At 35.2% G+C, this 27,875-nt stretch overlaps 1 protein-coding gene across 2 annotated transcripts in view; it reads left to right on the top strand.

Moving 5' to 3' along the window:
- LOC149623230 (uncharacterized) overlaps positions 1 to 27,875 on the top strand; it is a 47,824-nt gene that overhangs the window by 13,776 nt on the left and 6,173 nt on the right. Inside the window, exons 2-4 of one of the 2 annotated variants that reach the window (XM_089852324.1) lie at positions 9,126 to 9,168; positions 16,237 to 16,363; positions 20,345 to 20,493. In XM_089852324.1, the coding sequence (XP_089708450.1) occupies positions 9,126 to 9,168; positions 16,237 to 16,363; positions 20,345 to 20,493 (319 nt within the window). Of the gene's footprint in view, positions 1 to 9,125; positions 9,169 to 15,667; positions 15,963 to 16,236; positions 16,364 to 20,344; positions 20,494 to 27,875 lie in introns of those variants that run through there. The other variant, XM_089852325.1, reaches the window with a different exon arrangement.

The raw sequence follows: 27,875 nt of genomic DNA, 5'->3' as shown, positions 1-27,875 counted from the left end.
GTGGTTCCACTTCATCCCGTTTCCTTAACCCTAGCAATGGCGTCATCCGTAATCTTAAGCCTAAAGCAACGTGATACCCGTGTTTCCTTTACCTGACAAATTGTTCGGACAAAAGCTTATATATAAGACACGGATAATCCCTGTACCGGAGGTGAGGTTATGTCATCGCTGGATTTTTATTTTGAGTCTATACTAAAGGCAAAGGTTGATAACGATGCTAATTGAATTAGATCCGGAAAAGTACGTTCCATAACTTTAATCTGAAGTATCATCGCTATCTAAAGTTATGTAAGATGCTTAAAAAAGTATAAAACTGGAATTTTTTTTTTATGTTTTTATGAGTAAATGTATGGATATATATAGGGTAATATAACCCGATGTTTGTAACGTAACCCAAACCGTAACTTGTTATGTTTTAAAGTTATTTTTAAAATATATTTTGGGTTGCAATATCGTATTTTTATGTTTTATATGAATTAAAAACAATTTTGTATATTTACACCCTAAGTTTATCTTAAATAATAAATATTGTCGAAGATGCTACATTTTTTATCATAATTTAATTTCCCAAAAACGTTTTCAAGTGAATCATAATTCAAACTAAAATTGAATATAAAATCAAACTTAATATTTTTGGATAAAAGAGCGTATAAAATAATTAATTTGGGACTTTACGTGTCCATCTACGATTAATTACGTTAACGTACTGATATCAAAAACCCCTAATATCGTGAGAAAATATTAACCACCCAAAATTCTGCGAAAAAACGCGACTTAACTTTCCCCATAGAATAATAAAAACGTTGAATTCCCCAATTAAAACGACTCATTCGTACAACAACACTTCTAGGAAGTCTTCTATGTTTAATAATTAATACCCTTTAAGAATGTCAACCGTTTCCAGAAACAACTGAGAACATTAACACGTTATTTCCAGGGATTCCAAGCAGGGAAGCCCAGTAATTTGTGTTCCACAAATAGTATATGCTGGTAGAAGGAAACAGTTATATAAAATATTAAAACCGATCTTTATGAATGGCGCCAAAAAAAGAGGTGTGTCTCGCGCGTTTCGTCTGCCAAAACGCACGCGACATTTTGGCGCGTAAAAATTACCCTATAGACCGTATCCTATTTACATACTTCACGCGCGCGGGAAAATAAGGCGGGAAAAGAATTAAAAAAAAAAAAAAAAAAACGCGGGTTAATTATGACATTTTTCTTAAGGCGCCTAGAGGTTTTTTATATTCTAGAGTTATTAACGCCGTGGGCTGTTTAATTAATAATTGCAATTATTTCCGTGGTGGCTTTAAAACATAACAATCGCGAAATAACAATGTAATGTTACGTAAGCCGTTTTATTTAGATAAATTTCCTTCCCCCCATTCGAAACCAAATGATTAAATTGTAAATTAAATTCAGACTCGAGTCAATTATTACACGAGGATATAAAAAAAGGGATTCGATATTAAATATTAAATATTAAATTCGGTTAAGAAGTCGATAGGGGTATAAAAATATTAAAGAGACACCGTTTTCGGTTTCAGAGTGGCGCCTGACTTAAGTACAGGTAGCGAGCGGCGAGCCATCAAAAGAAATTGAAGCCAAAGACACTAGATACCCCGGGAATTAGGTCGCGATCGCATCTATTCATTTCAAATCAATTAATTATACTTAAAGTTAAAATTCCGTATATTGTATTTTTGGAAAGTTTTAAAGAATATTGTGGTTTTGCGAAGATATAGCGATAATTTAGAGTCACAAAATGAACAAAAAAAATCAAAATTGGTTTAAAAAATAAGAAAGTTACGAAATTTTGTAATAAAATTTGCCATATTTGAATATGCTAATTTAGAGTTACGAATCGAGTCTAAAAATATCAAAATAGGTAAAACAATTATGATATTTTATAGAAATTTATAATTATTGTTACGAACTTTGCATTATTTGAGGTAAAATAAGTGTAGTAATAGACACTAAATTTACAGAATCTTATAGAGCTCATTGAAAGCTACAAAATGGGCCGAAAAAGTTCAAAATCGGTCAATAAATAAGAAAGTTACTTAATTTTAAAGATTAAAAATATATTCTGGTTGGTTTTTGAGGAGTTGATACTGGTGCGAACAGAGCTCCTCCTTTCCCGGGGTTCTACAGAGTGTCTTAACGACGGCGCGATTAAAAACTTATAAAGGAAGGTGGGAAAAGGGGTAAGTAAGAAAGAGGCTATACCTAGAGATCGCTTTAAACATCGAAATGGGGGGGAGGCCCGAGGGGGGGAATAAAGAATTAAGAAAAGAAATACATGGGAGAAATTAACCTCGGGCTGTCTTTATGATAATATTGGATTTTTAGAGCCTTTAATTGCTGCCGCCCCGTCTATATTCAACGCGTAATACATAGCGGCAGACGCGTACTGCGCCGCCACACACAAAGAAATCTTACACCAGACACCGAAAGAATCTGTTGATCATAATTGCTGATACCAGAAGCTCATACCTTAAGTCAAATTGCGGCACTTTTAACCTATCTTTTTTTTGGAAATGGGCTAATGGGATTTTTAGATAAAATGCAAGGGGTTTCGTGGCATTTTTAGATAAAATGCAAGGGGTTTCGTGGCATTTTTAGATAAAATGCAAGGGGTTTCGTGGCATTTTTAGATAGAATGGGTTTCTTGGTATTTTAAAAAAAAAATGCAACGGGTTTCGTGTGATTTTTAGATAAAATGAAAAGGGGTTTTGTGGTATTTTTTAGAAAAAATGCAAAGGGGTTTTGTGTGATTTTTAGATAAAATGCAAAGGGGTTTTGTGGTACTTTTCACAAAAAAATGCAAGGGGTTTTGTGTGATTTTTAGATAAAATGCAAAGGGTTTTGTGGCATTTTTTGAGTATTTTATTTTGTAGCTAGGGCTAGTAATTTTCAACAATTATTGACCAAAAACATGGTGTTTTTTCCAATGTTTGGAATGAAATTATCAAATTGAGCTTCAAACACTTAAAGACATGATTCAAATAACTTATTAAGAAAACCAAGATTTACTTCGCTAAATAATTTCGTCAAAATCGACTGGAAATTAAGGAAATTTCAAAGAAAATTCAAAGTTTTTGTAATTTTAAAGTTTGAAAAAAAAAAAAAAAAAAATCCAACTTCTTTATTTATAGTTCAATTTTGTCGGTTTTAGTCTCATTTCAAAGCGGACATTGCGCTCTATTTAATAACTAAATTTGGACCAGATACCATTAAAACAATCATTAAAACGCACTTCAAGACATTAACTTCCGATTACTGTTCTTATCCCCAGACACGACCCGGCCGGCAGCTGACGGTATGGGGGTAAAAAACATAATAGCGCTAACGGTATGACGAGCGAGCGATCACGTAAATTCATTAAACCATCAGTATTTCTTTGAAATAATAACTCTTATAAGACACTCCGCGTGAACGTGTTGAATCTATTAAAATAGATACTCGGAAGAAATGGCAAAAACCTAAAGTAACCAATACTAAAGTCTATGGGAAATTATTCATTGTGCCATTACCCCGTAATTACAAAACGCTAATAATCGTAATTAGTCCTTCCTTAAATTCCCCCTTAATCATTTTTCACGAAGCCGAAAATGAAGCAATTATAACTTAACTCCCAAAATACAGCGATAAAAATTCTTAATAGAAAAAATATATACAGTATTTTTTCTGTATAGTCACGGTTGGTTTTTTTTCTTCATATTATTATACTGTTCACTAATTAAAAAAATTTCCCCTTTTTTATTTAATAAAATTAAATTAAAAATTTAACCGTGGAAACCGAATCTAATTGCTTATCGCGGGTTTAAGCACTTACACGCTTAATTTCGCGGTGGGTTATCATCAGATGCGGGGAAACTTTTTTTGGGGTAGATAAAGGCAATTTTAAACTCGGAAAATATTATACCAAGAAGTGATATCTAGTTTATTAGGGAGAAGGAATAAATTTGCCACATTCCAGCTTTATCTCCAGTCCAAACGTAGCCTGTCCGGAGTTAATCGCCGCCTCTAAATTACAACCAGCATCTCATTGGTTCTTGAAAACTCACGTCAGCGCGACGCGAATGACGGGAAAATTACAGTCATATTTTCCGACTGAGGAGAGGCGAAATAGCCCGGCGCCTCCTTTTACGTCCCCCCTTGTATTTTGAAATGGGGACTGGGACTATGGCGCGCGAATTTCTTAGGCATCTTATACCTTCTCCCTAATAAAATAGATATCACTTCTTGATTATACACACGCATATGCGGCGAAATTATCCAGTCTCGGAATTAACCTTTCATTGTAGATTATAACATAAGTTTATAAGATACGTTCCATAAGTTGTTGATAGAATTAATATTGTACGCAACTAGAAAAATTAACGCGATGGGTATAAGGTAAAAATCATTGAAATTTCATCACAGACCCAGACGCGTCGTCGCGATTATGTCAAATTCTTAATTTCTGTTGGCGCCACGAAATCGCCGCTATTGCGTCACCATCAAAGGGATATAGTGCCAACTTTAAGGCCAGATGAACCGCGTCATAAATTTGCCACCTTAAAAAAAATTAATTAGCAATTTTGAATATTTAAATATCTACAAGTTTAAAATTCTATCATACCTTGAAAATAAAGGGCCTCATTTTTTTCTTCTTTTAAGTTCATACTGAAAAGGGGTTCTTTTTCGTATAAAAACATAGGGAAATTTATGGTCTTCTAAGAATGTAAGGCGATCTTTTTACGGCAAACTTATGTTAAAGAGCGGTAAAGTTCTAAGAAGATTTTCTTCCCCACAAGTTTAAAATTTTCTTCCCGAAGTTTACATAAAAATACCACCATGCAGCGAGAATTCTTGGGAGTTCATTTCAGTCCAAGTGTCCAGCGGATTCAATCCTAAATTCTCGCGTTAAGAGTTAAGACTCGAGGTAAAACTTCTTAAAAATTCGGTGAACCATTGTTTTAGATTCCTGGGAACTAGACGGGAGTTTTTTCCTTTCGGTGCTTAAAAAGTTATCGTTTTACCGGTAAACGTGCTTTATAGTGAAAGTTTCTTTAAGTAGGTGCTAAAGGGCTTGGGCCCTTCTTTTTATTTGGCGGGAAAATGTGGTGTAAAAGTTTGTCATATCTTTAAAATACCCAAACTTCGCGGTCGTTAAAATATGATGCCCATCAGGTGTTTATAGCTTTTATATTGCAAACTTGGAAAGGGTTTTAAATATTTAATATTAACGTATCGTGTCAATTGGAGATCACGTATCATTCTCAGATTGAAAAGATTTTTGTTTTCACGTAATTTTTCAGAGTTTGAAAGGGAAGGTGAAATTTTGTAGATTTCAAGATTTTCAACTCTGGTTCTACCAGAAGTGAGATGAGACTAGAAGTGAAGGGCTCTAGCATAGATAGTAGATCCTGGCACTAGTGAAGAAATTTGAGGATTTTATGCCGCTTCCCACACGCCTACACTACTGAGAAAAAAATTGGTCGAGTTCCAAAAACATTTCTTACCCCCTTCCCCTCAACCTAAAACGGCGGAACACGGACGTGGCTCCTTGAATCTAGTTCGGCCGTCTACCACCACGAGCGTCTCACGTTTTGGAGAGAAAATCCAGAAACCGCTACTAGAGGGCCAACCGCTCTTGTGTTATCAAGAATATTCACTTTCGCCGAGTGAAGAATTTGGTTAGCTCAGTACTTCTGGTCTCATCTCACTTCTGGTTCTACGCATCGTAGTTTCATCTCTTTTTGGTCTATTTTAGAGTCAATTAGCAACGTCAATAACAAATTAACCGTTAGTGAGATTAAAATTCTACACAATGATGCCCTAATTTAAGCCTTTTAAAGCCTGGCATCATGTGTAAAATGAAACAAAATAGCTATCAGAGCTATCTACGAGGCTTTCCCTTAATTTCGTCGCGTAGTTTTAAATATTTTTAAAATATGAAAATGCACCTTTAAAAAGAATGGTTTATAATGTCGAATAGCGCGGCGAGTAAAGGTCAGCCTACAGCGTCGACGAATAATTCTTAAAAAAAAAAAAAATAAAAAAAAAACCTCAGTAATTTTCAAATACGTAATTTAAAATTAAAACCACCAAACACTTCGCGGAGTTAATGAAGCCATCAAAACAGAAAGAAGAAGTTTTAAAAAACAATTAAAAATTAATAAGACAGGGTAGGCGAAAGAAACGAGTTGAAAAACGGGTACGTCCCAACTAATAATGAATAAGCCCTTGTAACACTAAACTCGAAGATGTTTAGAATTTTAGACATATATATATATATATATATATATATATATATATATATATATATATATATATATATACGTGTTATCTTCCCTTTATCAAGAACTAAAATAGTTTAAGAGTTGAAAAAGAGTGCGGACATTTTTAAAAGGGATTTGCGCTAGTCGATCTAATTTATCTCCAATAGTTAAAATAAAAAAGTTGGCGTTGCAAAATCTTTAAAAGCCATTTGATAAATGATATTTCAAAGATCCTTTAAGTCCGATTTCAGCGCGGGGGCCCCTTTTCTCCAACATTTATCTAAAGGAAAAGTTATCCTTAAAGAGGAATGGATAGAGAGGAGAGGCATATGATAAATGACCTTGATATACTAGAATTCTAACGATCCCCTTCCCTTGCTGGTGCGTATCGTTATAGAGTAATGGCAGTACTACGTATGCAAACGTCATACCCTTCTATCTCTTAGCTCAGTATCATCCCCCTACTGGGAGCGCACAGTATCCCTTCTTACAAGAACGCGCCCAGATGGAGGGATACACAGTCTACGCCCCTCTCTACTGCCACTGCCCACTAGTCTATTATTTACTTTTTTATACATTACAAAAACCCTCATGGTCTTAGTCATCTTGATGGAATGTTGCTTCGTCTCCAAGTCACGTGACCCATATATGTATTGCAGCGTAGCATTTCCCTTTCCAAAATATATTTAGGCACCAGTCGCTTTGAGCAGTCTAAGCCTTGGCCATCCAATCGAGCGAGAAAGATAATGCTTATAAATAAATTATAATACTAAAATGAACACTGATTTACATTCATAATCTTAATTAAATTTTAAAATGAATGGGAATAAATTTACATAGCCAAGGCTTAACGGGTTTTCACGATAGCGAAAGGCAGACAATAGGGAGCTAACAGTTCTGACCCTGAAACGTCACACCCTTCTATCTCTTACTGGAGTTTCATCCCCCCCCTAACGGTTGAAAGCAGTATTCTACGCGCAAAAATGCCAACCAGAGAGGGGCTGCGTGACGTCAAACTATCTCTTCCCCCTAGCCAGTGGTTAGCTCCCTATGAGTTCAGAACAGGAAATAAGTATTTATTTATTTATTTTAATAATAGCCCACTCGACCACGTTTGTTGCTCGAGCAGCCAGCTTGATCGAGTGGGCTATGCTTTAAGGAAATGGTAGGCGATATGACGTGAAAAATGACGTCGAGGGCATGAAATTTTTTCGAAAGCGTATTCCTTTAAAAGAGGCTGGTGGCGGCTATAGCTGTATGCTGTCATCCTCGGTAATCGTTTTAGTTTCAATCCCTCTAATCCAAATTTAAAACGTTAAAGAAGGTTCATAGAGAACTAGGACTTTTTTTGCCGTCAAAATTCCAAATTATTTTCAACTTGACGTCCTTGCCTGCCGTATAGCTAGCGAGCGAGCGGTTGTCGGCGTTTTCTTTTCAACCTCAATTTAGCAGTGATTGGAGCCGGCAAAACTGTGTTAATTAATGTTATTGGTCTGAGAGGCGCCCATACCAGACTTTTCGCGCCTAGACTATAGCTCTCCGCGAACAAGTTGTCGCTATTTGTAATGACGGCAACACCCACCCGTCACTCGAAAAAAATACAGCCGACTGTAAACTAATTGTTTTCAAAAACTTCGTAAAGGTTTAAGATATTTCTTTGTAATTTTGGTGTTAATAAATGGCCAATTAAGCAAAATTGATGTATATAATCCACAGTGGCTTAAATTCCTTACTAATAACGTTTTTACAAGGACCACCAATAAACCTACTCGCCCAAGAAATTAATCATTACAACACTTCAAATAAGAATAATATTAAAAAAACACGAGTGCGAACTTGGCTAACTAGTCACCGTAAGAAACTCCCATTTTTTAAAGGTAATCGTCTAAGATTAGTATATTTACGTGGGTTTCTTACGTAATGTAAAGTTTCCTAAAATAAATTTTTAAACTATCTTGTAGTAGCTAAACGAAAACCCACTCTGTATAAGAAATTTGCATAAATTTGGAATCGATTTAAAATACCTTGAATTTAAAAAATATAAAATAATAAAAAAGATATTCGTCCTTGCAAAAAATTTAAGTCAAGAAATAAAAATAAGAAAGTAAAAAAACTGTCTAAAAAGAATTCATTAGAAGGCCACTAACCTATCCCTACATTTAATTACTAATAGACTGTATGTGTCATAACGTTTGTGTAAAAACCCTTTTTAACTGAACTTTTAGTTAGAAACAAAATCAGCCCCATCGCAGGGCGTTAAGTTTAAAACAGAAGCATTGAATTTCACTTTTGTTGACACCTTAACCTATTGTGTTTAGTAATACGAGTAAAGGTCAAATATGTATGTCAAAATTTGAAAAATAAAGACTACGCCTTACACGCAAATTAGGGGGCTATTGAAAAACCATTTGTCTATTATATACTGACACCAAGAAGTGATATCTAGTTTATTAGGGAGAAGGTATAAATTCGCCTCACATTTCCAGCTTTATCTCCAGTTCAAACGTAGGTAGGTCCGGAGTTAATCCCCGCCGCCTCTAAATTACAACCAGCATCTCATTGGTTCTTGAAAACTGACGTCAGCGCAACGCGAATGACGAAAATTACGTATCCCTCGACTGAGGAGAGGCGAAATAGCCCGGCCTCCTTTTACGTCTCCCCCCCCCCCTTGTATTTTGAAAGGGGGACTGGGACTATGGCGCGCGAATACTTAGACATCTTATACCTTCTCCCTAATAAACTAGACATCACTTCTTGCTAACACGTAAACCTTGGAAACCTTCCTGATGCTTTTTAATTAAAATATACCTTATTGAAATTAAACTTAATTAAAATAAGTTTTTTTTATTCTATTTGCAGGTTCATAACAGTTGTCGTCCTAGTATACCTCTATAGTCAAATGGTAAGTTAATTAATTAAAATTTAATAATTAATTTAAGTTGTTAAATATACGGTATTTCTGGGGGTATTTTTAAATTAAACTAGCGAGGTCCTGTAATCTCCGTAATCCTGTAATATCTGTAATTTGGGGGTATGAGAAGATCGCGGTGTATTTAAAGGATAGTAATTAAACGTTTTTAAAAATATTTTTGCGGGATCTTTAGACTTAAGAGAGAGATAGGGGAGCCTGGGGTTAATTTCTAGTTTTTGAACCTAACAAATTTTTGAATTAAAACTGGTCTTACGCGATGTTTTATAATATATAATAAAATTTCAAGATAATTATTATAATTTGGCTAAATTTCGCTATAATTACTAACTTTTATCGTCGATCCCAAATTTTTTTTGGGCCCAGAGTTCAAAAAGTCTAGTATTTTTGAATATAAACTGTATTAATTACGGCTATTTAAAACTCGATAAATTTGGTCAATCTTCATGGCTGGCTATTCTTGGAAATTTTAAATATTCAAATTTCTTCACCCGTCTAACAGACCCTTTCGGCGTAAAAAAAGAGGGGTAGGCAACTCTCTTTGGGGGCTCTGGGCACACTCATTATACAAAAAGACTACAACAGCGAGCGCAGGCGCCAAAACGCGAGATGGAAGGCAAAGTTTTAACCCCGGTGTCTTTCCCTCTTAGCTACATCGAAGTGGTCTATTGAGGACCAAAGTATTTGGTATCATCATAAGTTCATGTGATATGTTCCATAAGTTTGTCACTGGTTACTGAGAGCTTTTAACGAAGTGTCGTATGTCATAGACTCTCGTAAAGCGACGCCTGGTGAGTGAGACGCTGTCAAAGGCTTAGTAATGCAGACTAAATAGGAAGATGGACTGCAATTTAACTGAGTGTAGTCAATTCTCGCTTGTCGTTCTCGAACTAGCTCGAGCTGTAAGTCTCTCTCAGCATTGTAAAGTATAGGAAGTGTCATACTTATGAAGCATATCTTATAAACATATGGTATCATTGGATAGCGGAAAAAGCCTAATTTGAATTTTAAAACCATTCGGAGGTATTTCCTGGATGTTTCACTAAGCAGATTGGTTTTATAATTATAGTGGAAAAATCGATAAAAAAAATCACTTGATTTTCCTTTTGACCCTCTCATTAAGTGAATATCTATGAATCAAGTATTGCAATTTGACTGCAACATTCCATAGAAGTTACATTTTTGACTCAAAATCGATTTCCCAAAGAACATCTCCCTTAATTTATGTCAGACATATTAGTAACAGCCTGTATACAATTTTAATCATTATAAAGTTATGTTCCCAAGTTGGCCAATTATACTTTCAACACATCAATATTGCCACTAATTTTAGAGGTAACCCTTCTAAGATCAACCCACGTAAATCAAACCCAAACGATCAACTAGGACTAACTAATAATTATCTATATAGGGGATGAGTTTTTCGATAGCAAAATCCGATAACGAAATTAAAAACTGTCCAATGCCATAGCTACTTACCAAAAAATCGTCGAGGGCTTCCGGTATAAGTAATAAGCCTTTCTTCGCCTTAAGGTATACGAATGCAGAAATGAAACTGGATGACTGAGGTGCAATGTGGTGTCTCTTAAAGACCTCACAGGTCGTTGTCGCGCCTTCAATTTGCACGCGGCGACAAATAAAAACTATTTTTCATTCCATAAATATTTTGCCTTCATATCCGGACCATCAGTGGTACAGTCTGAAATATATTTAAACGATATTAGTGTCGGTTTTACAATAATTAGTATTTTTAAGTTGAAAAAAAAAAAAAAATCTGGCTACTTGAATTTTAAATATAAGCGTTTTTCACACTTGAGGAGAAAATAATTTAATTTTTTTCCTTTAAATTATTTCCAATCGGAATTAACATATTGATATATATTTGAGAAACGGGTCGTGTTCGGTTTTATAATTTTTTTTTCTGAGAGGGAAGAGTGTAATTAAAGGGGGGTTTATGAAAGGATTGTATTTGGATGTCAATATGTCTGATGTTTAAATAAAACTAGAGATGTCCATCTTTCAATACGAGATTGTTAATTCTATGATTGAATTTTCGTTTTAAAAATGGCATGGGAAGATGCAAAAGCAGACGAGGTTAAATTCTAAACAATTGTCACGTGACCTCTCGATAATTTCTAAGCCCTTTTATTCTCTCGCGACTACTTATTTTTACATTCTTTAATTAAAAAGTATCCCCGGAATTTGTCGCGAAAAAAAAAGTGAATTAAACTTAATTATAGCTTAAAGATGAACAAGTTTATAAATAGTCTAAGATTCATTTAAGGTGTTGAGGAATTCGTTTAAAGGCCTTTTTACAAAAACCACTAATCACTCATAGTCGATTCCATACCATATTCTCCCAAAAAAAAAAAAAAAAAATTTAACCCTTTTTTTGGAAGCCTACGGGTTGAACTCAAGGTATTTTGCCCTAACCGTACGTCGTGCTTGGTTTGTTCGAGTTATCTTTTTCTAGAAATAGTTTGCCCTTGTCAAACCCTAAAGAAAATACCGTAACCATTCCAATGATATCTCGAATACAATATAGTGAAATTCCTTGTTAACCTTATCTTTACCGCGAATTGCCAAGGAAAAGTATTATCTTATAAGCTACTGGATTTAGACCAAATATTTTTACTATAGCACGTAAAATAACCGTATGCCGGTATTTGCAATAAGTTCCGTATTAAACACCGATTGTCAATTGCATTTGTTATCAATTATGATAAGTATCAGGTGTGACACAAGCGTTTATTTTCCTTGATGTGTCCAAAACAAATCCCTCTGAATTCGTGAAAAAGTTATTTTTAAAACAAAGTAAAATAACAACAAAAAATAGAAACATTAACAGAAAGTGAGTAGATTTCTAAGCCACCAAATTTGCTATAAGTTACGTCACAAAGTTGGTATTGGCATCAACCAGAAGGGGATAATAGAAGAAGGATGACACTCTGTATCTACTTCCCAGGCTCATCCCGTTTTTGTTTGCTTTTGCGCATGCTCATCAAACTTCAGATGGGTATCGCACCGTGCAGGGTAAATTCTATAGAGTAATATCAGTTCTACGTATGCAAACGTCATACCCTTCTATGTCTTAGCTCAGTGTCATCCCCCCTACCAGGCGCGTACAGTATCCTCTCTTACAAAAGCGCGCCTAGAGGGAGGGATACACAGTCTACTCCCCTCTCTACCGACACTACTCTATAACTGTTTAGTACTTAATCCTCAGCAATCAACCCACAAACCTTGATCGTCTTGACAAAACTCCACAAGCGCATGCGCCTTGGCAAATAGTTAAGCGCTAATAGAGTGATCATTAGGTTTAGTAACCTTGCTCCAAATGTAAAATGATGTTAGAGAAGAATCACGTTACAATTACCCCGCTTTGTGATGGTACACTTCTCTCAAATAGAATTATTATAAACTTATGCATATAGCCATCAACCTAAAGGCAAACGCGCACTATCAAGATCAAAAGGTCATAATGATACATATATTTCTTTTTTCAATTAAAATCGTCCACAATTGGCTTGAAACAAGTCTAGTCGGGTCCATAACCCTATTAATATAAAAAGTGACGTAACTGACGAAGAATTTGCGGTGATGCTTATGGCTACCAGGTACAAATTAATACGAAAGAAGAACTAAGAAAATCGGTTGAATATTTAAAAAGAGTTCTCAATAAAACCGCGCTCATTACGGTGGCTGGCTGACGAAGTCATTTCTTCCATATGAAAGAAAAAGCGGAATGCAGAACCCTCCCCCCCTCCACCCCGCACCTCTCGCAGCCACCGCATTCCATAGCTAACTCGTCTCGTAAGTCATCGCTTCCCCATACCTAAATTAATTAAATCAAAGCCAGACCTAGACGACACTTTCGTTTATAGAGTTAAACTGGAACAAGTTCTATAAGCTTCGTCAATTAAGGCGCGATAACTCACCACAGGCAATATACAAATGAAATTGAATTCCTTCCTAAGCCTTTGTTGTTTATTGTGAAAGCCTAAAATCTCGATAGCATTTCGAGGTATTGCGCATGCATACGGAGCAGCGTATCTTTCCACTGTCCAATTTAGGTGGGAAAACTCAAAGCGAATATACAACTGAAATTTAATTCCTTCCTAAGCCTTTGTTGTTTATTTTGAAAAATCCTAATATCTCGATAGTATTTCGAGACATTGCGCATGCCTACGGAGCAGTGTATCTTTCCACTGTCCAATTTAGGCGAGAAAACTCGCAGCGAGTATACAACTGAAACTGAATTCATTCCTAAGCCTTTGTTGTTTATTTTGAAAAAACGTATAATCTCGATAGTATTTCGAGACATTGCGCATGGCTACGGAGCAGCGTATCTTTCCACTGTCCAATTTAGACGGGAAAACTCGCAGCGAGTATAATACAACTGAAACTGAATTTCCCGCTAAGCCTTTGTATCTGGTGTAAAGCTAAAATATCAATTTTAATTCATTTAATTCTCGATAGTATTTCGAGGCATCGCGCCTATCTACAGCGCATCTAAGTAATAGGTATCTCTTACCACGGCCCTAATGAAAAATGAATGAACTAGATGATTACACTTATCGGTACAGTGACAGGATATGGGGTCTCAGATTATAGAAAAATGAAATATTTCTATTGTTCTTTTGACGTCGCGAGATATAAGTCGGGAATTTGCCATATTTCATTCGAAATTGAAATAAATAGTAAGCGTTGATTATTTCCGGGTTGAATACTAATCAGTTAAAACTAAATTTAACCATGAATCAATCGTTTTTCCATGTTAAAGCTCTTTTAGAAAATAAAATTAGGCTTAACTTTAAAGGTCAAACGATGCCACGTGACTGTATATATCTATAACGGAATTGTTATAAGCCTAATTTTATTTACCAAAAATCAACCAAGGCTTAGGATGAAAAAAATGGACTAAAACCCAAATAAGGCTTTACAAAAAGGCTGTCTAGGTAATTAACAATTTTAATTAACTGTAAAAAATAGGTACGATCACGTGACCTATAATACTCGCATTAGGGTATGTACAGTACTACGGATCTGATAATTTATTTATCAGAAGATAAACGGGGGTAGTTGGAATCGTAGGATTTGTTTTTTGTCATATTATTTAATCCAAGGTAATTATAATATACGATAACTAATCAAAATAAAAACGGAACTTTTGAATAAATATGGCGGCGCGCGTGGTGAATTAAAATAGTGAATGTAGCCTATTTTATCTTTAACATCTATGTAACAAAACATTCGAACATTGTACAATGAATTATAGGTAGATATAAATATTACTGTTGAACAGGAACCATGCTCTCGTTAAAACTACACAGAAATAATCTCACTTGATTTATTATAAAACTAACATATAAATATATTACAAAGGCTTACCGCAATTACTTCAGGTAAATATAGTTCGCGAGTGACTTGGATCTTTAAGTTTATAAGGTATCTTCCATAGGTATGACACTTCTTATAGAGTGCTGTCAGTTGTGACGTCAGATCCAAGGTTAAACGTCACGAGTCTGCCTTTAGCAATGGGCGGCCATGACAGTTACCGTTTTTTCTTTATGGGAAAACAGCATGGGTGACGTCACACCGGCGCTTCTGACAGCACTCTATACTTCGTAATGCTAGAGAGGAAGAAGTGAGATCTAGTTTATTAGGGAGAAGGTATAAATTCGCCACATTTCCAGCTTTATCTCCAGTCCAAACGTAGGTTCGGAGTTAATCCCCGCCTCTAAATTACAACCATGCAGCATCTCATTGGTTCTTGAAAACTCACGTCAGCGCCCGGGCTCCTTTTACGTCCCCCCTTCTATTTTGAAAGGGGGACTGGGACTATGGCGCACGTATACGTAGGCATCTTATACCTTCTCCCTAATAAACTAGATATCACTTCTTGGTGTTAGTTACCATTCGCCTGCGCTATAGACGCTTTGGGTCCAGAGAGTGGGCAGAGATGGCAATGGGTCAACCCCCTAGTATGTTCCGATACCGAGGGTTGCCAATCCCATTTTTTACCTGGAAGAGGCTTATATATAGTTGTGAAATATTACGTATAAACCCAGCCCTTTTTAAAGGATCACTCGACACGTGACCTAACAATACGAAATAGTCGCAAAAGATCAAAAAGGCCTAAACAGTCAATTAAAAGCTAAATCCGGGTTCGTATCAAATAAAGATGTCTCGAGTAGGGTCCCTCCCCCCTCTCTCAGCTCTTTAGTAAGTAAGGAACCGGAAAAAAAAGATTACAAACTTTGGTAGATATTTAGAAATATTCGACATACGTAGTATGTTTTTCCAAAACAGTAATATTAGTATTGGTAATTACCAAGAAGTTAATGCAAACGGGAGTCGAACCTCTATAAACATATCAATATAGAGAGAGCTACAGGACTAGAGGGGGTAGACACTAATCAGTAGAAAGTGATAAGATACTGGCAATAAGGTAAAAGAAAATGGACGTCGCATCAAAAGTGCCGATTGATTTTGTTCTAGCCCAAGTTTCTTTCACGCGCGGGTTGAGATGATATTAAAACTGTTTTAGACGTAGAGTCGTGAGGTCTCGTGCATGCGTTTGACACAACTCCGGTATAGGTACGTCGCGCGTGCCATTATAACATGGGACCGCGAAAGGTTCCCAAGTCATTGAGCTGGCTTCAAAGAAATATTTATCATTTTCTATATACTTCATGGATTAATCAACTCTTGTCAAAAAAATGCTTACGAATTTGATAATCGCGGTTATTTTCTTAGCGCCTCAAGTGAGTTAATCCACGTGAAGGGACTATTTAAAATTTCGTTTAGGCGATTTCAAAATTCAAAACAATTAGGTTATTTATAATGAATATTTTGATTTGATTTATAAACATGATAGCGCCCAATTCATAAACAATAAAGATGGACAATTCCTCCCTAACCTAACTTAATCTAACCTAAGACACCGTAAGGGTTCAAATTGCGGTCTAAAAATGCGAGAAATATTGCAAAATAGCTATAATGAAATGTTGAATATTTTTTTGTTAATTTTAATTTCAGGTACTGTGTAGTCTTATCCAAAAACCTATATGCATAAGGCTAATCAACGATGACAGTACGAAATACGTCAGGATCACGAATCACTCGATATTGGCCGATGTTGATCTCAACAGCAACGACCCTTATTGTAAGTCAAATATTTTACAATTCTACTACGCGCTTTTTTCTCTATTGTACCCCATATTTTGAGGTTACGATACCCAGCTTGATAAAGCCCTATAGAACCTAAGCAACATTTATTTATTAGTCGCTCCTGAAGGGGCAGATGCAAACCGCCAAAGTTCTTAATACAACTAAAAACAATAGCTCTATCAGTCAAAAGGTGCGGATATTATGTCATAAATGTCCCCGGGAGTTACGTTTGTTGCCGTTTCGAATTTCTTATCAATTTAGTTAAAGTTACGTTCACACTATATTCCGAAATACTTCGAAACTATAATAATAATAATTAGATTTGTTAGAGATGACCCTAAATTTTTACGAAAGTGACTTCTATATAACTTAGCTAATTGCAATTCATATTTACCTAAAGGTTCAGTTCCCATTCTAAATTGTAAAACACTCATGCATTAGTATAATACATAGTTTTCAGACTAGAAGTATTGATACCATTTACAACAGGAAGCGAGGCTACTTTGAGGAAAAAGTGGAGTACTAAGTAGTTTCGTCTCCTGGTGTAAATCGTATGAATCCTCCTAGTCTGAAAACTCTTATAAATTATTTTCTAGAGTTGACCCCAAAATTTGACCTTTATAAGCTTCTAAATATCTAAGCTATTGGTGTTTCATAACCCCCTCAACATTCGGTTCACATATTTCAAAATAATTTGACAAAAGTATATAATACAGCGTTCATACAAACCTGGAAAACCTGGAAAAATCAGGGAAATAAATAGTTGACAAAAACCTCAGGGAAATCAGGGAAATTTGCGTCAAACAGGGGCCGAGTAATTAATCAAAATGTTCATAAACATACCCTCCATAGGATTAACATTACACTATACTTTAGAGGCTCATAACTCTGCTTATATTAGAGATACGGGGATGCCCTTTGATTATGTAATAGTCCAATTTGCCCCTCCCCCTCCTTCGTTAACATTTGCTCCATAGGATACTCCATATACGGGAAAAACCTGGAAAATTCAGGGAAGTATATGTGGAAAAACGTGGAAATCTCAGGGAAAATTGTTTTCCAAAAGTTGTTTGAACCCTGATAAGAATATTTTCTATATATAGGGGTGACCCCAATTTTTGACCTTTATTATATAATAAGTCCAGTATGAACGCGACTTGTCTTTCAGGGTCCGTTCTCACCCGCGAGACGACCTTATCGATAGGCGTATACATAGCACGAGAGCGTATAGTTACACCCCGAGCCAAGTACAGACGTCATAAGCAATTTCTGGAGACAGGAGCATATCCTAAGAACTTAATTTACGATCTTTAAACGTAAAGGGCGAGCTTTTCGGTTACCTTATCTAAAAAAAATAGGCCTAAATTATCTAACTGGAGGGACTGGAACTAACTTCAAAGCGGTATTTATACTGCTAATACTGGAGAAATTCTTCGATTTTTTTACGATATAAGTACTTGGGTCGTAGAGTGTTATGAATTATGATCGATCAGAATGGATTAAAATCATAAATCAGTACAGCCTAGAAAAGGGAGAGAGGGAGGGAGGGATGTCACCAACTGGGATTAATAGATTTGTCACCCCCACCACCCTACTATGTCATAATCACGTCAAGGAATGCGTTGTACAATTTTTTTTCCCACTCTTTAATTTATTGGGATTTTAATTTTTATAAAATCAATGACCTTAAAAAAAATAAAAGAGATTTTGGTCTTGCATATCTTGTTTTTACGTTATTTTAGAAATGTGATGTTAGTGTAATACCACTGTTAATTACCAGTATTTTCAGCACTAATTATTTAAGTATTTATTAAAATCTTTGAGGAAAACCCTTAAAATTACAATAAATTATTTAATCTAATTTACTGTAACTTTCCATCTCTAGTAATTACTATCAAATCGTCAAATTGAACTTGCAGTTTAAATTTAAAAGTAAATGACGTAGAAGGAACCATTTTATAAGCCCCTCCCCTTATAGATTTAAATTTAAAATTTCATTTGGCACGCGACTAAGGGTTTTACTTTCAAAATTAAAAATAAAAAAAATCTTCCAAAGTCTTGAAATAAATTTTCTCAATAGTGAAAGCAAAATATTAATTAAAAAAAAGAAAGAAAACGTTTCTACATACTTTCTATAAATTTAATCAAATATATTAAAAGGGTTTATTTACTACTAAAACCTTGTACAACTGCATTTAAAATAATTTATTATTTGAATTTATTTTTGAGATTTTTTTTGGCATCAATTAAACCGGTAACTTCCCCATAGCGAGGCTTCAAAAAGTTAAGAAACACTTAAAGAAGATGTCTAAATTTTAGAAAGCTATCATAACACTTCAATAAAATAAACACTATAAGAAAAAAGGGTAATTTTTCAATTTTCGAAAAAAAATCAAAAAACCGACGGGGTTGACTTAAATAAATTTTAAGGACTTCTCGGAAAGACTTAATTCAAGTTTTTTATCGATAAAAATTTATCGAATCCCTTTCGGTATTTGATTATATGGTAAAAAGATTTAAAACAAGTGGCATCTCTCTTGGTTTAAAAAAATTTATATATATATATTTAGCAATTCCGCCCATTGCCACATTGATGTTAAACTATACCCCTTGAGCGCCTTGGAACCCGTAAAAACGCGTCTTAGTCTACGCTATTGAAAACTAAATAATTTTAGAAGCTTACCAAGTTTCTAACCGTTTATATAAATTCTTTTGATGAGAAAAGAAGAATCGGTATTTTCGTAAGAAGATGAAAATGTATTTTGTTTTATTTTTTTTTCTATTGATAAAAATTCGGGGAAATTGTTTGGGCGTTTACCCGTTATTCTATATATTTTTATAATATCTCACCAAGCGGTGAAATAGGAAAAATATGACCAAATATGGAACTTTGAATGAAGATCGGAAATGTAGATGGACAGAAACTAAAATAAAAATTCCATTCAAAGCTAAGCCTCGGTCACGATGCTGGCAATGTTATGTACAAGGGGCCCGCTATTTCAATTCAAAATTAAATTTCGACTTTTGAGAAATCTCTAGCCCATAAAATGAAGTACAGTTCACGAGGAAAAGATTTGGGTTTCGCGAGAATACCGACGAAAGAAATCGGTTTGGTAAATTACAGACAGTTAGAAATAAGCCCTTTTCAAGCCCTTCTGACGTCTAGGATACTGGTTAATATTGTTAATTGGTTCATTACAATAAGGAACAAAATCCAAAAAAAAACGACTCGATCTCAGTAGGGGGTAATTCGCGAGGTACTTATCATATTTGATACAATTAACAATTTCTTCCAAGGGCGGACCCCCCGCGCTGTCAATTTCTTTCAGTTGTTTCATTATCAAAATGCCCCCAGCTGAGTTCTTGAACTTATACGATAGGTTCCCACCTTTTATCGGCATCGATAATTTCTAATCAAAATTAATAAAAACATAAATCTCCAATCGCGTCGTTCGTATCTATAAACTAACTGGAAAATACCCTGGGTTTCCCCAATACTGGTTTTATCTCGTTAGGCTTAACTCAGTGAAAGTGTAACCTATTTTAAACAATCGTTTTTATATTAATTGTTTCAAAAAACAAAGTTGAAAAACGCGAGAAAATACTGAATATTTTACCAAGAAGCGATATCTAGTTTATTAGGGAGAAGGTATAAATTCGCCACATTTCTAGGTTTATCTCCAGTCCAAACGTAGGTTCGGAGTTAATCCCCACCTCTAAATTACAACCAGCATCTCATTGGTTCTTGAAAACTCGCGTCAGGGCGACGCGAATGACGAAAATTACATATTTTCCGACTGAGGAGAGGCGAAATAGCCCGGTCTCCTTTTACGTCCCCCCTTGTATTTTGAAAGGGGGACTGGGACTATGGCGCGCGAATACTTAGGCATCTTATACCTTCTCCCTAGTAAACTAGATATCGCTTCTTGATTTTACGTTAATAAATTATAAACCTTTTTTTTTGTTTCTTTGACAGCAATTTTAGAAACCGTTTCTTCGCAACCACCGAAAAACCCATCGTTCAAGAAGTCTTCACAATCACTGGCAAATCTTTCATTCACGATTATGGGGCAAAAGAGCAGACGCTATATGTGTTTCAACAAAAGAGGAGAGCTAAAATCTCGGGTAAGTTCCGACTAAAATCCATCCTCACTCCTTTATATTCAAATTGAGTCGGTCTCCATTGATGTTTCGTGAATAAAAAAAATGTTGCAAAGGCCTAACACTTGGGTTTGACACCTTGAAGAAGTGTACTGTATTGGTCACTAAAAAAAAGGGGTTCTCGATTTGTCCTGGACAGTCAATAGAGGGTGGCAGTAAGGTTATAAGCGTAAAGCGCTTGAATGTTATATAGGAAAATGGGCTAGCGCGTTAGGGTTAGCTTCGAAGTTGTTGAAAATGCGATTGTCGCGAAGTACTTAGGCCGATGAAACTGCTACAAAGGGATTTTGAGATTTGCTCGTAAAAAAGGAGGTTTTTCACTTTCCAGTCGTTTTATATTCAAAGTTTTTTGTAGATATACGGCTTAGAATAGATTAACAGCGTGGAAGAGATCAGAAAAACACTTATTTTGACTGGAAAAATCGGTACTGCCGACGATAGAAATAGGCCTAAATTGCAGACTTATGAAACTGAAAGTGTGCAACATTTGTTACGTACGTCTTTCATTTTAGCTATTTTACACTCTAAGTTGCCAGGTCTCCTTGTGCAAATGGTATGAATCCTCCACGCCTGTAAACTATGTATATCGAAGAAAAAGTGTTCAAATATGCCATTTGTGTTCAATTAGCATTAGTTTTCAATCACAGCCTTCCTTATTACTAACTGCAGAAGTGAGATGAGACCAGAAGTACTAAGCTAACCAAATTCTTCACTCGGCGAAAGTGAATATTCTTGATAACACAAGAACGGTTGGCCCTCTAGTAGCGGTTTCTGAATTTTCCCTCCAAAACGTGAGACGCTCACGGTGGTAGACGGCCGAACTAGATTCAAGGAGCCGCGTCCGTGTTCGGCCGCTTTAGGTTGAGGGGAAGGGGGTAAGAAATGTTTTTGGAACTCGACCAATTTTTTTCTCTGTAGTGTAGGCGCGATGGAAGCGGCATAAAATCCTCAAATTTGTTCACTAGTGCCAGGATCAACTATCAATGCTAGAGCCCTTCACTTCTAGTCTCATCTCACTTCTGCTAACTGTAAACCGGCCTAGTTTCATAGGTCTGCAGTTTTACGTACCAATTTGTTCCTTCGGCAGTCTGGCGATTTTCGAATCTCCTCCACACGCGCGCGCTCGCTTATATCCTTTCTGGTAAAGGATCACACCTCCTCCCATCATACGACATTGGCGCTACCTAGTAAGAAAGTAAACTTGTATCTGCCAACAACAATGTCTTATATTCCTGTCTCTATAAGGTGTTGATAAAAAGGAGATTTTTCAAAGATTCACCCAAGCTACAAACAGTATATACGTATATACATATATATTTGGAACTTAACTTGAAAGGGGTTTCTTTAATGGAATAAAAAATAAGATTATATTCAAGCAACCAACCATCGATGGAAAAGCGCCAAAGGATTATATATTTTAATCGGATTAGAGAATCCCGAATAAAAGGGCTCGAAAACTTAATGGTGACAGACCGACGACGACCGTAGCTACAGCTTCGTAGAAAAAAAATAAAACATTTTCCCAAAATCCTGCACTGCTCACGACAAAAATAAATGTTTTAGTTTTTAAAATTTTTGGTAGAAATTTTAAAAACAAGAAAAATTATAATTATGTAACTCGATAATACCATATGCTAACCCAATATTAACTAGTTTTTAAATCAATAGCTTAATAACCTTAAGTTAGTGACAAATGCCAATAAGGAACTCTAGATGGAGCGAGAGTTCCATAAATACAGAGGCTCCATCTACAATTTACTTTTAGCATTTCAGCTTTAATTATAAATATTAAAATTCCGTTCCATGGTAATTTAACTGTTGATTTTTAAAATAATATTAATAAGAACTGATGCTTCAGCTTTAATGTTTGGCGAGCCTCTGTTATGCCCATTCTAGCAAAAATATATTAATTAATACTTGGAAACTGTGGATATAAAAGCTAATTACCGAATATATCTTAAACTTAAAAATAGACAGACAATTAGATTAATTTAACTAGATATCCCGAAATATTTTCCCGCGGGTTGTTTAATGATTGGTTCTACGTACCTTAAAGTGTGCCAGTTAAGAGATGTTCAAATAAAAAAAGGATGAAGATAAAGAGACATGATCTATGGTGACTTTTACTCCGTTAAAAATATGGGAACATGAATTATAACTTTTTAAAAGTTTCTTAGTTCTTCCTTTGAAGGTATATATAAATATAAGTAAAGCTCTGGAATTTTTCAAATATCTTCATTCTTTCCTATATAAGTTATTGCGAACTGGTTTTAAGAATTCCTCTATATGCAAATTCCTTGTAATTTTTAACAGTTATACGACAATACGTAGACATACGCCGTATTTTTTGTAAAATTTTAAATTAAATTTTTTGGCTATAGGCCTCACTCGACCGAATTCGAAAAATACTTTTAGAAAACTTCTCTCGGGGACAAGGCCTAGAATTCCAATTATTTAAGGAATTTCTTCAATATCTGTTTGTGTAATTTTAGGAAGAGAAAAACGTATTTATTGCGGACGAAAAGTTTTATTTAATAGCATTCCTGGTGAGGAAAATATACCGTGTGGACTAGATCACAGTGACACTTTATTTAGTTTTGGAAATCGCGAGACTGACGACGTTAGAAATTGGTATATTAAATAACAGACCCCATGAAACTGCAACGGTGTATAATGAGTAATTGTAGATATTTCAAAATTAATAAGCGTTTGATAAGTTCCTCATTGCATAACGTATTTAAAATTCTCGTGACCCGAGTAAAATAGAACTATTTTCCATTATAAGCAGACGACAAAAATAGCAACTTTATTTTGTTTGGAAATCGCGAGACTGACGACAGGAGAAATTGGTATAGTAAATTACAGACCCCACTAAACTGCCAGATAATTCAAAATTATTATGTTGTTATTGTGTATAATATACTAAGAATAACGTGACCCAAGTACTTTATAACCAGACGATAAAAATAGCGTGTGAAATACAGGGGAAATAGCTTTAAAAGTTTATAAACTAAAAAAAACCTTAGAAATTAACCAACATGGTCTACTATTAAGAAAAGGAAAATGTGTTTACAGACCGTCTGAGCAAACAGTTAAGACCCGAACTTGTATTTGCTCATCCCATGAACCCAAGAAAAAAGAACTTCTTAGAATATTTGAAGATTTCCTTAGATTTAAATTTAAGAAAAAAAAATTGTGTTACCTAACTAGAAAATCAGATTAAATTACAGGCTTTGAAGATTAGGACTTAAGGGCCATTTTCAATCAGGTTTTTGCTAGCTTTTTGGCTGTGGCTTCTATTTTTTTCAACTTTTGATAAAAATATCAAAATACAAGAGCTGAAACTCGGATCATTTTTAAACAAGCATCAAATGAATAAAATTGACCAAAGAGAGTGTAACTAAAATGGTTTTTCTTTGAGCGGAAATTAAATAAGTAGCAAACTCATTTAGATATCTGCTTCTCGGAGGTTTAAACCGTGAAGAAAAGCTTCATTTGAATCTTGTTTGAAAACCACCCAGAATTTTGACGCAAAAACTTAATTTTTAATCAAGAAAATCTTGATTGTAAATGTGCCTTAAATTTCGGTATAAGAAAGAAAAAAAACTGGCTTTTAGTCCCTTCTAAGGCTGCGAATGGATATTTTTCTTCTAAGATTTTAGCAAAAGATGGCTAAATGTTCCACGCGAAGGTTACCATTTTTCATGCCCAATTTTCGAAGGTCGAAGTATTTTATATTTTTTTATTTCGATTAATATTAATCATTAGTTAGGAGGGATAATATCTATAATACCACCTAGAATTTACCGTGGAATAAATTACAATAAAAAAAAAAGAATACCGTTACGGTATATAAAAACTCGGCTAAAAATCACCATCAAGGTGGTCTTTTGAAGTCAAAAAAGAGACGCTAATGTCTAAATCAAAGAAGAAGAAAAAGAAAAAAGTTTACTTGTGGGAATATATATTATTTCGGAGGTATAATAAGACCTCCCATTTACTAATTGACCGTTATTAAGTCTCCCTAATCATTGGTTACCGCCTTAAGATGTTTGTATAGCGTGCTTGCAGTTACTTCGTTTCCAGGTATATTTCAACGAATGCAAAAGAAACAACCGCCCCCCCCCACTAAAGTTTATTAAAGGTATTGAGTTGAATGCATAATGTTTACAAAATTATACCAACATGAATTTTCTTTCGAGGGACCGTTTATAAAGTATTCCATATAGCTCGAGTGTGGAACAGACAGTGAACTTATCAGTCCATATTATCGTAATTTTACATGGAGTAGACGGTATTTGCCAGAGGCTTGAACTCAGCTCACAACTAAAATACTGACAAAGGGCCTATTAATACTGTGTTAATTATGTTAAAGCTGGAAGAGGGGGGAATTTTCCATAGCTCCTTTCGCACAAGTTCATAAGATATGTTCCAAAAGTATGACACTTAATATACTTCGAGACTTTACAGCTCGAGCTAGTTTGAGAACGACAAGCGAGAATTGGCCATACTCGGTTTTGCAGTCCATCTTCCTATTTAGTCTGTACTAAGCCTTTGACAGCGCCTCATCAGGCGTCGCTTTACGAGAATCTGTGACCTACCTCATTCACTTCATGACAAGCTCTCAGTAACCAGTTACAAACTTATGGAACTCGCATATCTTTCGAACTTATGCTTTTAGTTAAAACTATATCTTATTTAAATAACTGGATAGTTTTAGAAACGACCCCTTGAGTTTTAGAGGAAGAATAAAAAAGGCGGTGAAAACGTTAAATTTTTCTTTCGGAACATATCCGCCTAGGTAATTGTCCTATTTTGTTTCGTGATAACTTAATATCTAGGCGGATTACTTTTACCATAAAGGGTATGTATACGCGGTTCAACAAATAAACGGTTATTAAAATATATAATTTGTTTAAAACAAATTTTATAATTTGAGACTCAAATCACCCGTGAAATATTATCTAGAATTTGCTCCATTTGGTATAATAGTTGAGAACATCACAATCTCAAGGGGCTCATGGTGAAGTAAAAGATTTTCCAAGTTAGGAGTGGTAGTTCCTTTATGTCCCGGGGTAAGAAAAAAAAATATATTTTTTTCAATGGATAAGGTTCAATAGCTTTTTCTAGAATAAATAAAACACAGTGAGGTAACATGGATGTACACTTGTACTGTTCGCACTATATAGACCATTTCCAAAAGTTGGGGATAAAATAACACTTTGGGGTTTGGCCACCTTGTCAAAGAAAGAACATTCTTTATGTGGACAACAAAGACGTTAGATATGACCAAGAAGTGATATCAAGTTTATTAGGGAGAAGGTATAAGGTGCCTAAGTATTCGCGCGCCATAGTCCCAGTTCCCCTTTCAAAATACAAGGGGGGACGCAAAAGGAGGCCGGGCTATTTCGCTACACTCTCCTCAGTCGGAAAATACGGAATTTTCGTCATTCGCGTCGCGCTGACGTGAGTTTTCAAGAACCAATTGAGATGCTGGTTGTAATTTAGAGGTGGGGATTAACTCCGGACCTACGTTTGGACTGGATATGTGGCCAATTTATATCTTCTTGATATGACTTCTTCAAGCGAAAGGACTTTGGTGGACAGCTAACTTAAAAGCCTTATCTAACGTCTTTGTGTCCATATACCGTCCTATAGTCTGATACCACGAACGTTTTCGTGACATCACAACCTCCTATCTCTTACCTCGGTTATGGCGACCATATTGGAAGTCGTCAGCCCAAGCCATACATACTACCAATATTGACTTAAGTTCCCGTATTTCCTCCCCTCTCAGTACCACTGTATATGGTCTACGAGATGGTCTATTAGGAAACGGTCTCTAGTCTCTACAGTGTTAAACACATTTTCCAAATAAATTTGGTGCGAACTGGGCCCTCGTAACATTGTTTACTCTATTTTATCCCAAGTTAACAATAACTCCGGTAAAATAGAACATATATATCGCAAAAAGGGCACCACAATCTTGATTGTCGCCTTGGTAACACGCGCCACAGGGGTTATAAAGACGTTTTCTGGACTGTCTTCTGCCAGGGACTAAGGTGATCACGGCTCGAGAGTGTGAATTATAGTACTGATAAGATTTGCTAGTATCAAAGAAAATTGTAAAGAATTTCTTACACAAGAGATGTCTGCTGTAAAAAAGGGTATAATTTGAGATAGTGGCTTGGCTTACTCGAGAGAGAGTTATATAGCGTATGTCGGCTATAATAAGCTTCATAGAAACCGAAAATATATATATATTAGGTATTTACTCTTATCTTGAAGGGTTAAAGGTCGAGATCCAAGAAGAAAAGGGTAAAAAGAAAATTAGGGATGCACCATCGTTTATCTTCAGTTAGTCTAGAATCTATTTGATCATGACATCACAGTCGCTTACTTTTCAGTTCGATGACGGAACCATTTTCGTAACTGGATCTCGACCTTTAAAAGGTATTATATTTACAATTTAGCTAAAGATTCCTACTATCTGTTTCAAATATGGTTAGGTCGGAACATTGTTTGGTATATGGATCCAAAGATAATATAAAATTCGGCATTAAATTACGTAAATTTATAAAATTACTAAACTACACAGGCGAAACGCGTTGGTTAGTAATTTAAAACCACATTCCTATTGTCCCTAACTACCTTGAGCCATTTTTTTAAAGAAAAAGAAAATTTAAATTAAACTATTAATGTTTAAAAGTATTTAAAATTGATCAAAACATACAGATTATAAACTAGTCACGATTTTGGTAAGTTTTTTTAATATCAGCCGCGTACCGATACACGTTCAATTAATAGCCCAAAGACATACTCGATCTATTTTTAAACAATTTAAAACTTCCTACGCAGATATATTTAAATTTGTTGTCTTCAATACTCGAGGGCCAAGCGTTGAAATATTTAAAATCGCAATTCGAAATTAAGGCTTGAATAATATTTTGAGTTTTTTGGATCTTATTACAAAGACCGCCATTTTTTTTTTGGTATAGATGGTGGTAACCAGTTTGCGCAGTTGTCATAATTACGTCTATAAGTTCAAATTTAACGAGTGGTAATTAAGAATTACCGCACCGCGTGCACGGTATAGCGGGAATTACATTTTTTAATATAAATACCCCCTGTGGCGAAACACGACTTTTTTCTTTAATTGGGGGTTTTGAAATTTAATATAATCCCAAATTTTATTAATAAAAAACGTGGTTGGTCATTCTATATCCAATTCCTCAAAGGAAAAGTTTACATTAATATTTTTATTTGAAAGATAATATTGAAATAAGAGCAATTTTTCTAATTTAATCAAAAGAGCGTATAAAATAATTATATATATATATATATAT

Source organism: Phalangium opilio, unplaced genomic scaffold (genome assembly GCF_054372755.1).
Source record: "Phalangium opilio isolate 3A_F unplaced genomic scaffold, DU_Popi_V2 ptg000113l_1, whole genome shotgun sequence".
NCBI classification, from domain to species: domain Eukaryota; kingdom Metazoa; phylum Arthropoda; class Arachnida; order Opiliones; family Phalangiidae; genus Phalangium; species Phalangium opilio.
This window is presented reverse-complemented; position numbering and strand designations above follow the sequence as displayed.